This window comes from Pleurodeles waltl, chromosome 4_1 (genome assembly GCF_031143425.1).
Source record: "Pleurodeles waltl isolate 20211129_DDA chromosome 4_1, aPleWal1.hap1.20221129, whole genome shotgun sequence".
In the NCBI taxonomy this organism is placed as follows: domain Eukaryota; kingdom Metazoa; phylum Chordata; class Amphibia; order Caudata; family Salamandridae; genus Pleurodeles; species Pleurodeles waltl.
Window position 1 is genome coordinate 82,493,129 of NC_090442.1, and position 14,168 is coordinate 82,507,296.

At 45.4% G+C, this 14,168-nt stretch overlaps 1 protein-coding gene across 1 annotated transcript in view; it reads right to left on the reverse strand.

The window, feature by feature from the left end:
* LOC138286994 (putative olfactory receptor 8G3) overlaps positions 1-12,240 on the reverse strand; it is a 40,531-nt gene extending 28,291 nt beyond the window's left edge. The window contains exons 1-2 of the mRNA XM_069227357.1: positions 12,188-12,240; positions 11,232-12,116 (exon numbers count right to left, since the gene is read on the reverse strand). Coding sequence (XP_069083458.1) covers positions 11,232-12,116; positions 12,188-12,240 — 938 coding nt within the window. The remainder of the gene's footprint in view (positions 1-11,231; positions 12,117-12,187) is intronic.
* Between the last annotated feature and the right edge of the window lie 1,928 nt (positions 12,241-14,168).

Genomic DNA, 14,168 nt, shown 5'->3' on the forward strand with positions numbered 1-14,168 from the left:
CTTTAAAATTTAAAATAAAGTCTGCCCATTCTAGCCTATGAAGGCCATTTACTTCAATGAGGGAAAAACGAATTTGGCTGTTTTTACCTCACCAGGGCTTATAAATCTATTTTTATAAAGTCCCTGCTTATAGTTACATGGCACCCAGCCCTAGGGGCACATAGGGCACACCTTAGGGGTGACTTATATGTACAAATAAGGTAGTTTAAGACTTTGGAAGTACCTTTAATTCCAAAGTCAAATTTGCATATAACTTTAATTTAAAAGCAGCCAGCAAGGCAGGCTTGCTTTTAAAATGACACTGGGCACCTCAGCAATGCACCTAGGTGTGCACCACCTATGCTGTGGTCCCTAAACCTACATGCCCTACCATATACTAGGGACTTATAGGTGGGTTAACTTAGCCAATTATAATTAGCCTAATTTGCATATCCATTTTACACAGAGCACAGGCCCTGGGACTGGTTAGCAGTACCCAGGGCACCTTTAAAGTCAGGAAAACACCAGCAAAAAGTGGAAAATGGGGGCAAAAAGTTATGGGGCCTCTGCAATCAGCCCTGTTTTCTCACAAGCGTTATTTGTTTTTGTACACTAATGTGGCCCACCAAGGCCAAAATCACAGCATAATATTTACAAAGTGGTGCAACGCAAATCTTGCACCATTTTAAAAACCTGTGTGCCACATTATACCTGTGCCAGGTATAATGTATGCAAGGGGGGGTGTTCCACCATTATGGGGACCTCAAAAATGGCACCGTGGAATTTAAGAGATTCCACTGTGTCATTTTAGCCTGCTATTTTTAACACCTGCTCTGTGCAGGCATTAAAAGGGGGCATACCATTGCTTACAATGGGCCCCAAGATACTGTTCAGGGCTAACGCCCAAGTTTTGGCGCTAGTCTTGAACAGTTCATCAATAGCGTAAAAAATGTTGAAGCTATTACATCCTACCTTGCGCCATGGTGCACCGTATTTTAAATACGGCATACACATGGTGGCAGTGGGTGGCTCTAAGGGGGGCAAAAAAAGTGGTGCTGCAGTGGAAGCAGCACCACATTTCTCAAATCTACTCCATAGCATCTTTTGAGAGTCATACAGTACCTCTCTTTTGCCTCTAACCATGCATAGAATTATGACATTGTCTCTGCAGTTCAGAAAACAAGCTATGATTGCCTGAATGCAGCATCTGGCAGTGGCCATCTCACTAGGGCGTAGTGGGCTCATTCGATAAGGAAAGAGTAGAGAGGACAGGGGTATGGTGGTACACAGCCACTGTTGAAGGAAATGCTCTGGGTGTGATCTATCCACGACCTCTAGGAAACCTGTGAATGGCAAGCTATTGCACCTAGAGCAGCCTTCAGCATCCCCCTCTCAGGCTACCAAGTCAATCACCATTCCCTTCAATTTATGTACCATCTGTTAAAGTTCCTGGTTTGTCCCTTCTAGACTTTTGATGCAGCCCTCCCCTCTGTACCTTGGGAGCTAGTCTTGCAGGTGTTCTGCTGCAATAGGATGACATCTGCCCCCACCTCTGCTATTTTAGTCTCTAACGGCCTCTGAGAAGTCTCAATGGTCTATATTATTAGGTCTGTTTCAGGATAGGGTGTCTCCACATGACTTTCCTCTCTTTGATCTGGGGTTCGTTCTGTGACAGCCGCTGTACTGGGAAGCAAATGTGTAGCATATTTGCCCATGTTCCTCGCCTTAGACATTATTTGATCTCATGCCATTCTATCTTGATTCAATGCCAAGGCACTGGCCCACCAGAACTACCCTGCATTACCTCTTAAGCAGGGGAGTGAGAGCAACATCAGAAGTATTCTGGTTTCTCAGAGTCGTCCTTCCAGCCAGGGGGAAGGATGTGTAGTCCTGCGCTTCTTTTTATCTCCATTTGGTTCCCCCCGATAGTTGCTACTTGGAGGGGGTGCAGAGTGACCCATCTGCCCTTGTATTTTTGGTCCAGATTGTAGAGCCTAGGTCCTCCTGTGGATAATGTGCTGGAGTTCAGTGGTGGGTGCTCCAGTTTCCAGTGGTGATAACGTCCTGAGGTCACTCCAGTCTTTCAATCAATGGGGGAGGAGATTGTTGTTTTCAGGCTGCAAGATCCGGTGACCACTAGTTGGGCCAACTCGAGGGTAGCACCATCTCCCCTGTGTGGCCTGAGCAGAAACCTTTACCTTGATTCTCCCATGAGGACAGTCACACGGCTTCAGATTAGCCTGGGCTCCCCCGTGGCCTTTCATAGAGCGGTCGGAGCTCTAACTCTCCGGCTTTAATATCGGGGCATTTTCTCAACTAGCCCAAGTGTGGTGGTGCTTCCACTGCCTTACCTGCAAGCTTCTTCCAGACCCTCTGTGTCCTACCAATGTTTTAAAAGTGCTGTGTGTTCTCCCTCAAGGGTCCTGTGCTGAGCCCTGGTCTTGGTGCCCCGCACACCACAGGATGTTGCAGATGAATGGCTTGGGCGCGGGAGAGCTGCAGAATATCATCGCCATCTTGCAACTCAGACCTGGGAGTTCATTCTTTAGAGGTGAATTTATTTCACATAATTTGCTCTAGTGTAATCATGTGAAATTACAGTAAAATTATGCAAGAGTACGTAGAATTACATGAGGAGCTCAACCCTGCATTTAGCACTATTTTCTTAGCACTAAGTGCACCCTTGCATCTAAAAATGATCCAGAAGTGCAACAGAAACTGAACATTTACAGCCAGCAGCCACTTATGCTATGTTCCTGTGCTCTTGGGTAGGCATTTGTGCTCTAAATTACTACAAACAGGCATAATAGTGTAATTTTGGTAATTTCTCATCACACCAGGTCTTCTGTTGATCTGTGACTGAATCCAAAATTACATGATTAATAGGACGTGTATCGATAGGCTTTCCAATAAGTAATGCACTGGATCATAATAGAACAACAGTACAAAATATAAAACAGATCCATGAAACATTAGTTGCAACATGCTTCTGACAAAATATGATAAAAGGTAGGGTCATTCTCACCTCTCTTTCCTTAACAACTTTGATTGCATGACAGGACTGAATGCAAGTTTAAAGCTCTTCATGTACAATGGGTTCTGGGTGATTGACTTGTAATAAATGTGACTGAAAACTGATTCTAGGGTCCAATCAGTTATGCACATGATATCTTACAGACTTGAACCTAATAAATAGAATTTAGAAACCTTGGCTCCTCTGCCCCAATAGGCCACAAAACGTCAAGCATCAATGTCTGCTTCTGGCAGAAGCCACTTTACCCACCTGTCTAATATAAGTGGGGAAAATGGAGGAGTTGACCACAAAGCACATAGAAATTCTACCATCCCAGCTTTCAAATCTGTTGGTAAATTCTGCTTTCAGTGCTTCATGTGTAAGGAGCCTACATGGTAGATTGGAGGCTCTGACTTCTGATATTCTTCAGTAAGATGTCAAACCAAGAAGTATGGTTAGCTTTCCTGCCAATTGTTACTGAAACAAGTAATCATTCTGTGGCCATTTCTCCCAAAATCTTTTAAATAATACTATACCTAGCCATAAGAGTAGAAGTAAATTGGATACCCTGAAGTAGTGTGGACACCAGAGGGTTTCTACCTATTGGGCATTCTGCTATTGGAATATGACCCTCCAAAATGAATAATGAGGAAGAATTAACCACTCAGTAAAAGAGACCTTCAGCCACCGGGATGCCTAGAAAGTAGGCCAAGAAAGTCATACCCACTTGAACGGCATCCAGAACCCATTCAAAGCACCAGTGTGCCCATCTACTCAAAGCTAATTAATAGTATTTGTGAGTATTGTCTCAATGGTTTTGTCAATGAAAAAGAGAGCTGTGCTCAAACATCCTGGCATTTGTAATTGTATCATAAAATTTTCCACAGCACAAGTTGAAGCTGTTTTCGAAGGAGCAGGGAATCGATCTATCCTGTAAGATCCAAGAGTAGGTATGGAAATGATGGAAGAAGGAGAGAGGCCTGGCAGAACAATTCCAGTAGGGTTGGGAACCAAGGTTGAGATCTCCATAATGGGGTTATGAAAATAATGGAAAAGCTGTCACCGCTACTGATGCATCCTGCATAGAGCTGCAAAACAATGCTATCTGACTAGATAACCATGAGGCAAAGAGACCAATTTTGCAAGGTTACCATTTTTCAATAACTTTCATGAATAATGAGGAATCCAGTTTCCATTTGCCGGAGTTGTGTTGAAACCTGAAATTCAAGTCTGCTAATTGGTTGGATCTTCCGGGAAGGTGAACAGCCAGTACTCACATGTTGGTGAGGCAGAACTATTAAATTTCATTCATTAAATCTCCCCCCCCACCCCAGGCAGCTGATAGTTTGGATGGCTGATATGGTGTTCATCCTTTGAAAAAGGTATCAGTGTGATTTCTATGGGGTCAGAGACCAGCTCACAAATGACAAAGTATGAGGTGGTTAGTGTGAAGATCCAGTTCCTCCTAGGACATTTTTCTTCAGTGGATGTCACTCAGCAACTTGCTCTCCTGGTCCAAGCAACTGGTGTCATATTCACTCACAATGTGTGGAACCAAGCCGGAGTTAGTGAGCCCATTTCAAGTCCCCATCTGAGCTAAACATCAATGCAACTCTTGTCAAACATCCTCAGACAAAGACATTGCCAGGGGATAGGAGAAACCCTTCAGCAGATTGTAGGAAGCTGGCCTGCTGTGTGGTTGGTACCTAAGGTACTTACACATTATACCAGGTTCATGTAGGCCCTTTTCAGTGTAGTGTAGTCAGTGTCTAGAAGCCAGGCTCTCTAGAGGTAGCTGTGGATGAGCAGCCAAGGCTTATCTAGGAGACATGCAAAGCTCATGCCACACCACCGTGGTCACACTTAGGGCCATATTTATACTTTTTGACGCACAACTGCGCCAACGCAGTTGTGCGTCAAAAATTTTAACGCCGGCTAACGCCATTCCAAAGCGCAATGCGGGCGCCTTATTTATTGAATGACGTTAGCCGGCGCAGCTGACTGGTGTGCGTCAAAAAAAATGACCCACACCAGGCAGCGCCGGCGTAGGGGACAATGGAGCTTGGGCGTCAAAAAATGGGGCAAGTCAGGTCTGAGGCAAAATATTGGCCTCAACCCGATTTGCGCCATTTTTTTTTACTCTCAACCCCCATTGAAATGACTCCTGTCTTAGCACAGACAGGAGTCATGCCCCCTTGCCCAATGGCCATGCCCAGGGGACTTCTGTCCCCTGGGCATGGTCATTGGGCATAGTGGCATGTAGGGGGGCACAAATCAGGCCCCCCTATGCCACAAAAAAAAACAAACAATTACTTACCTGAACTTACCTTAAGTTCCCTGGGATGGGTCCCTCCATCCTTGGGCGTCCTCCTGGGGTGGGCAAGGGTGGCAGGGGGTGTCCCTGGGGGCATGGGAGGGCACCTCTGGGCTCCTTCCGAGCCCACAGGTCCCTTAACGCCTGCCCTGACCAGGTGTTAAAAAATGACGCAAAAACGGCTGGATGTCATTTTTTCAGGCCCGCCCACTCCTGTGCATCATTTTTGCACGGGAGTTTAAATAAGGGGCACATGCCTTAGAGTCATTTTTTAGAAGGGAACGCCTACCTTGCATATCATTAACGCAAGGTGGGTGTCCACGCTAAAAAATTACGCAAACTCCAGGATCTTTGGCGCTAGACGGGTCTAACGCCAAAGTATAAATATGGAGTTAGCTTTGCGTCGGATTTGCGTAAAAAAAAACGACGCAAATCCGCGCAGAGTATAAATATGCCCCTTAGTACCTACACACATGAAAGAATACACTCTGGTGCACATTATGACATTGGCGGTATAAACTGCCTACTGCCACCGTGACGGACGCCAAAAGACCGTCACCGCGGCTACCATCCGTCTGCCAGATTATGACCACAGCCAGACTTCTGCCACAAGAAGGGCGGAAAATCTGGCTGTAGCCATACTGGCGGATGGTGGTAAGGTGGCGCTGCTACCACCAGCACCGCCACACCAGTAGACCGCCACCAGGTTTATCATGACATATGATACAGCCTGGCGGTGTTCTGCTGGCGGGCGCTGCCGGCTGCCACTGTTGGCGGTTAGCAGCACTCCGACCAGTTCCCAGATGGAAGACCAGCTGGATGAAGGTAAGTTGGGCTTCCGACAGGGGAAGGGGTTGGGGGCATTGTGTGTGGGGTTGTGTGCATGAATGTGTGAGTGTGAGCGTGAATGCGTCTGTGTGTAGTGTTGTTTGTGTGGGTGTATGAATGTGTGTGAATGGGTGTAAGAATGGAATTGTGAATGCGTGTCTGTATGTCAGTGTGAATGTGTGTACGGATGTGTGCGAGCATGACTGGATGTATGTGCGTATGCCAGTGTGAGTGAGTGGGTGTATGCTTGGTGCGTGTCTGCGGGTGTGTGCGTGTATGGGGAAGGGAGACCAGAAGGGGGGAGCATGGATGGGGGTGGGGGGCATCTAGGGAGTGTTTGGGGGGTTGGATGAGCCTCCTATCAGTGACAGGGAAGGAATTCCCTGTCACTGGTAGGGCCTACCGCCATGGTTTTTGTGGCATTGCTAACACCACTTAACCATGGGGGTAGGCTGGCTCAAAATGCCTCCGGCGGTACTATAGCAGGCACCGGGCTGGAGATTGATATCTCTGGCTTGGCGGCTGCTACCACCATGGTGGTATGAATGGTAAATTGGTGGGTTGGCTGCAGCCAACCCGCCATTCTCATATGTGGTGGTATGTACTGCCAGCCTTTTGGTAGTACTACCGCCACATTAACACCTACCGCCGGGGTCATCATGACCCCCTCAGTGTTACAAAAATGTATTTTAGTGACACAAATACATAAGTAATACACTATATATATATATATATATATATATATACATATATACACACACTAGAATGCAGAAATGGGCCTAAAAACTGTTAGAAACAGAGCAAGATAGAACAACTCTCATAGAGAATAATAGGCCTAGGGGGAGAACAAACCATATACTAAGAAAGTGGAATGTGAAAGTCAGTATCCCACCTAGGCAAGTGGAGTGTGTAGGGGGGAGCTGGATATATCAGAAAAGCACAAAGGTAAGTACCACAACACTCCCCAGCCCCCAAGAAAGCAGGAGTAAAGTACTGTAGTTTCCCAAAACCACCTGCTTAGAAGAAAGGAAGAATATTGGAAAGACCAGAAGAGACTGCAAGACACAAACAGTGGATTCATGGACCAGAAGAACTGTGGAAAGAGGGGATCAAGTCCAAGAAGCACAGAAGAGTCCAGGAAGGGCAGGAGCCCCTACCCACCAGGCTGAAGGTGCAAGAAGAGAACCTACCTGTGGAGAAGAGAAGTCAGTACTGCACCCAAGAAGATGGAATCGAGTTGCTGTACGGTGCAAATGATTTCCCATGCCGGATGGAGGATTGAAGTCTGGTTTGCGTCACTGGAGTCCGCCAACAAGCCTTGGCACACGCAAAGCTCACAGTTAGTGGAAAATGGCACTGCTCGGGACCAGGAAGGACCATGTGGACTCTACCCAGGAGAGGGAGTCTGAGGAGACCCTCAGAAACTCAGAGAGCCCACAGAAGACCAGGCAGTGCACCCAGGAGTCCCACAGCACAGGAACAAAAACGTTGCAGAAGAGGCCCATGCAGCACTACGACAAAGGCTCCCACGCCTCCGGAGAACCGCTCTTCTGGCCACGTTGATGTGTTTTACTTGAGAACTTCTACTAAAGGGGAATTCTATGATCATCAGACTTAGATGCCAGACCCCCTAAAGCCCTGGCTCCCCTTTATCAGCAAATTACAGAAGCAAATAATGTAATACATTGTGAACATGTCAGAAATTGAGGTCTCTAGTTGGCAGAGTTATACACACTTTCCAAGTAGGGACTCACAATCCTAGTCAGGGTAAGTCACAACACAATATAAACTATCTTGTGCTCACCTTCTGGTAGCATGGCACAGAGAAGGCAGGCTTAACTTAGAAGGCAATGGGTGAAGTATTTGTGCAATAACTCATACAGTAACACAGTAAAATCACTACAAAAATAATCCACACCAGTTTAGGAAAATAGATAATATTTATCTGAATAAAATGAGGTATAAACAACAAAAATCCAATGTACACAGGCAAAGTTGTGAATTTTTAAAGATTTCATCCCACTAAAGCACTAAGAAAGACAGTAGCTCCAACTGGGGCTACCACAACATCACTGATAGAGTTGTTCCCAAAAGTCACGGAGTCGCATAGACCTTCAGACACAGTACCCTTGAAAACGAAGAAATAAAGATGTTGCACAGAGTAGGGGAGGTGAGACGTCGCTGGAGCTGGTGCGGCATCGGTGGCAAGGTGTTGGTTCTTTGTGACCCAGAGGGGTCGATGAATCCAGTTGGTCAAGATGTGATGTGTTGACTTTGCAGTGTCGCGATCCTACCGCAGGACGTCAGCAGCATTGCTGCAAAGTCTGACTTGCATTGCAGGCTACAGTTGTTGCATGCAGTGATGTCTATAGAACTAGAGCAGGCAGCTGCGTGGTTTCTGACAACATCGTTGGTGCTAGAGTCACTGAAGTCATTGAAGTCAATGCTGGAGCCCCTGAAGTTAGTGAACTAGCTAGAAGCTAGTAGATGAAGTCTTTGGTGTTCCTGAAACTTCAGAACAAGAGGCAAGTTCAATCCAAGCACTTGTGGGGAAGGCAGAGTCCTTCCAGCAGAGTCAGAGGTCAGCAAACAGCAGGGCAACAAGCAGGGCAGCGGTCCTTCTTAGCAAAGCCATCCAGATGAGTCCTTTGGGCAGCCAGGCAGTCCCTCTGACAGAGTCCCTGGGTAGATCTAGAAGTGTCTGATTTGGTGGGGTCAGAGACCCAGTACATGTACCCAAAGGTACCTCTGAAATAGGAGAGACTTCAAAGAGTGGTTTTGAAGTGCGCAGGTTCCCCTTTCAGCCCAGTTCTATTTGCAAGGATCCCTGTGGGGGCTTGTTAGTCCTTTGTATGAGGGAAGATCACTGGCCTTTGAAGTGTAAGAGAGAGCCCCTACATCCTTCTGACAAGGGAGATCCAGTCAGTATGCAGATAAATGCAGAAGTGACTGAGTGTCCTGTGTTTATGGCTGTCTGGGTGGAATGCACAAGGGGACCTGTCAACCTGCACAGACCAGACGTGGATTGGAGACAGGCTGTAAGGCACAGATGGCAGTAAGTGCAGAGAAAAGCCCACTTTCTAAAAGTGACATTTCTAAAATAGTAATATTAAGTCCAACTTCACCAGTAGGCAGAATTTTCCATTACCATTCTGGCCACGCTAAACATGACTGGGCTACTCCTTTCGGACCAGAATCTACCACTTAAAATTAAATGAGGGCAGTTCTAATGCTAATCTATGAGAGGAGCAGGCCTCACAGTAGTAGAAAATAAATTGGAGAGTTTTTCACTAACAGGACATGTAAAACACACAAGTACATGTCCAGCCTTTTACTTACATAGCACCCTGTTTGGGTTACCTAGGGCCTACCTTAGGGATGACATATGTAGAAAAAGGATAGCTGAAGTATTGGCAAGTAGTTTTAAATGCCAAGTCAAAGTGGCAGTGAAATTGCACACACAGGCCTTGCAATGGCAGGCCTGAGACATGGTGAAGGTGCTATTTATGTGGGTGGCACAATCAGTGCTGCATGCCCATTGGTAGCATTTCATTTACAGGAGCTGGACACATGTAGTATACTTTACCAGGGACTTAGAGGTAAATTAAATATACCAGTTGGGTAGGAACCAATGTTAACATGTTTAGGGGAGAGGGTGCATGCAGTTTAGCACTGGTTAGCAGTGGTAAAGTGTGCAGAGTCCTAAAATCAGCAAAAACAGGGTCAGAAAATGAAGGAAGGCAGGCAAAAAGGTTGGGGATGACCACCCTAAGGCTGTCAGGTCTAACAGTGTACATTTGCCTAGACTGACTTTTATCTTTTGTAGTTAATAAAGTGTTCAAATTGTAACATGAGATAATAGCATAGGGCAGATACTGTATATTTAAAACAGAAAGCAAGTCTCGTTCTCATTTCCAGAAAGAAAAATCAGTTCAGGGCACAAAATTGAAATGGTCTTTTCTTGCAGCTATGATAATATAGTTACTACAGAACATCTGGTATCTAGAAGATAAGATGAATGACAGCACACCTGCTCCCCAAAACTACCATGGATTGTCATATTTACTTTATGTAGACTGTTGTTGTTCAGCTATGAATCTGAGCCCTTTCTTAAACAATTGGATTGCATTTAGCAATATACCTTTTCTTCAGATGCAGAAGAGGCTTTAGGTGCTCTTTGTATCTCTGCACATGTGTAGCAAACCGAACAAATACATTAAAGAACACTAATTCTGCACTTATATGGCAGCACTGAACTTATATGAGCTATAACTAGCCCTAAATTGGGTGCTGATTCAAAATCTGTCTTAAGTGATTCTCATGTAATCTCATACATTTTCAGATAATGTTCGGTTTGGTGTTTATCCGTTTTTTAATAATTGAAAATGAACACAACTCACAAGGGATACTTTACATAAATGGTATTGGCAAAAAGACACATGCCCTCATTACGTCTTCAGCAGTTTTACTAGAAGACCGCTGAAGCCGCGGGCACCTCTATACCGCCAGTGCTGGCAGTATATGTGGCTCCCCATTTTGACTTTTCTGCTGGGCCAGCGGATGGAAACAGTGTTTCCGTCCGCTGGCCCAGCGGAAAAGTCACATCAACATTGCAGCCGGCTCATAATAGAGCAGGCGGCAATGTTGATGTTTAGCGGGTGCATCAGCACCCGACGTGCAAATGCGCGATGTGGCTGTGCCTGGGGGCTCCTGCACTGCCCATGCCAAGTGCATGGGCAGTGCAAGGGTCCCCAGGAGCACCCCGAGTCCCCCTTACCACCAGCCTTACCATTGCAGTGTTTACCGCCATGGACAGGCTGGCGGTTGGGGACTCATAATCAACAGGGCAGCGGTGCTTGCACCGCTGCCCTGGGGATTATGACCACCACGCGAAAGCTGGCGGTATGTTGGAGGGGCTGGCAGTATGGCCGTTGCTAATGCGCCACGGTCATAATCCACTGACGTTACACTGCCAGCCTGTTGGCAGTGTTACCGCCAGTGTACTGCCGGCCACCAGGGTCGTAATGAGGCTCTTAGTCTACCAATGAGACAGAATCTAGGACTCTATATCTCTAGTAACAAAGTCCAACCTCTCACCATAATGGCAAGGTCTTCTTGAACCATATCTTTTTCAGGGCATTCTTCATGCTCTTGTTCCTGAGGCTGTAGATCAGGGGGTTTAGCATGGGGATGAGCACAGCATAGAACACAGAGCTCACAAAGTCCTCCTCCTGGGAATGGGTAGAGTTGGGCCTGAGATACATGAAGAGGAGAGTCCCATAGAAGATCACAACACACAGGAAGTGGGAACCACATGTGGAGATCACCTTACTCCTTCCTGTCGCGGATTGGATTTTCAAAACTGCATTGAGAATAGAACTGTAGGAGAACAGAATAATGAAGATGGCACTCATTGTGAACATTACAGATAAGCCAAACAATAGCATCTTATTGCTCCAAGTATCAGTGCATGACAGCTTATAAAGGACTAGAAAGTCACAAAAGAAATGCCTGATCACATTGGGCCCACAGAATGAGAGTACAGACATGTACCCGATATTAATCACAGAGCTTGCAGAGCTGATAGCATACACCCCCACCACTGACCATAAGCAGACATTCTTGGCCATTATGAGTGTGTAACGCAATGGGATACAAATTGCTACGTAGCAGTCAAAAGCCATCAATGCTAGAAGGTTGCACTCTGTTGTAGCAAAGACAGAGAAAGAAGAGAGTTGGGTAAAGCAGCCAGGAACAGAGATGGACTTCTTCTCTGCCAACAGGTCAGTCAACATCTTGGGGGTGATAGTAGAAGAGTAGCACAGATCAATAAATGCAAGGTGACTGATAAAGTAGTACATGGGCAAGTAAAGACAAGGGTCATTTATGATCAGAAAAATAATCCAAACATTTCCAGCAATAGTGATGATGTAAACAGTGAGGAATAGCAGGAACAGCAGAAGTTTCAGCTCTGGCACATCAGTAAGGGCCAGATGTAGCAAAGGTTTTTACCCATTCTGTGTCTATGGGAAAAAGTGTTTGTACATATGGCCCTAAGTCCTGATAGAATAAACTCTGTCACCACAGTGTAGTTTCTTCCTTCCATTGGGTGTGCTCATATGCCAGTTGGAGTAACACTGAGGATGAAAAAGAAAAATGGCAAAATAAATGTTATATCTTGAGGTTATTCAATGTAGGTTTAATTATGGCAAACAATAAAATAATTTCATGTGTCTACAATTTTTGTTAATACCCAATGACTTAATTGAATATTTGTTGGACTCTGACTTTTATCCATAATCATCGGAATACCCAAACTGTTCTATCATTTGTTACCACCTACGATTGTAGGCTGACTTTAATGGCTATAAGGCCTTATCTCAAAGAAGTTCTCCAGACGTTATTAACAAATTGCAGATCTATGTGGTAGAATTCTTCATAACACTTGTTTTGAAGAAGCACCAGCAAATAGGCACAACATAACACAAACATGTCCTACATATCAATCAGTACGCAAATCAAGTGGATGACACAGATATGAATGAAGTTGTCTTCCCTTATAAGAGAAAACAGCACAGCATTTTTTATTTGCAAATTTAGAATTTAGTTTGGCATGAGACGTGAAGATTCATATGATATCTCTTTTCCATATCACTCCTGCTTCAATTTGTCATTGGTGCAAATATCTTGATGCAGAGCTTCAGGTTAATACAAATCAACATGTATTTTAATCAGTCTGCAAAAGAAAGGACCTGGCATCCTTGGTGCAGTCTCCCCTGTCTTTTTTGCCTCTGCTTCCCATGTTTTGACTATGTGCTGGACTTTGTTTTTGCTGGTTTTGGTACTCTGGGCACTTTATCGTTGCTGTAAATTGTATGTGTAATTGGCTTTTCCCTAATTGCCATATTTGATTTACTAGTAAGTCCCTAGTAAAGTGCACTGGAGATGCCCAGGGCCTGTAAATGAAATGCTACTAGTGGGCCTGCACTAATGATTGTGCCACCCACATGAGTAGCCCTGTAAACATGGCTCAGACCTGCCACTGCAGTGTCTGTGTGTGTACTTTTAAACTGTGAATTCAACCTTCCATGTGTACCCACTTGCCAGGCCCAAAACTTTCCTTTTTATACATGTAAGTCACCCCTAAGGTAGGGCCTAGGTAGCTCCATGGGCAGGGTGCGGTGTATGTTAAAGGTTGGACATGTATTGTGTTTTTACATGTCCTAACAGTGAAATACTGCCAAATTCAATGTTCACTGTTGCTCTGCCTTTAAATGACTATAAGTGCAGTTTCCCTTTGGGAGCAGCTAGAGATCTGGAGATTGTGGTCTCTGAACTCACAATTTGAAAATACATATTTTAGTAAAGTTGTTTTTAAATTGTCAGTTTGAAAATGCCACTTTTGGAAAGCGGACATTTTCTTGCTTAAACCTTTCTGTGACTCTGCCTGCTTGTGTATTCCTTGTATGAATCTCCACTATACAGTGACACAAAGGGAGCTGAGGTATAGCCTGTATATCCTGATGGGCCATGTGGGATACAGTGGAGGATGGAGGGTCACTTACACCGGAATGGTCTGTGCCTACCTTCAAACAATGCAGTCTCCAACTCCCTGGTGTGAGTCTGGAGACAGGCTTCAAAGAAAGAAAGGGGTACAAGTAGTGGACCCAAAACCCCAGATTTTTATATTCCTTCTGGAACCAACAGGAACCACTGCCAAGGAGAAGAGCTGAAGAGCTGGAGGAGGAGTACTGCCCCTTTGCCTGTGACTGTACTTTGCTCGGCAGGACTGCAGTTGCTGTTTCTGCCTGAAAGAGGACAACGACTGGACTTTGTAGTATATTCCTGCTTGTGAAGTGTTTCCAAGAGCTTGCGCTGAGCTTGCCTCATATTTTGAACGTTTCAGGGCCATCAAAGACTTCCTCTGCCAGCACCTGGACTATTTTCTGAGACTCCTACCCTGCCAAGTGGTACCCTATTCAGTCCCTGGGCCCTTGAAAGGGGAAGGTGGTAGAACCAAGGTGGAAATCCACA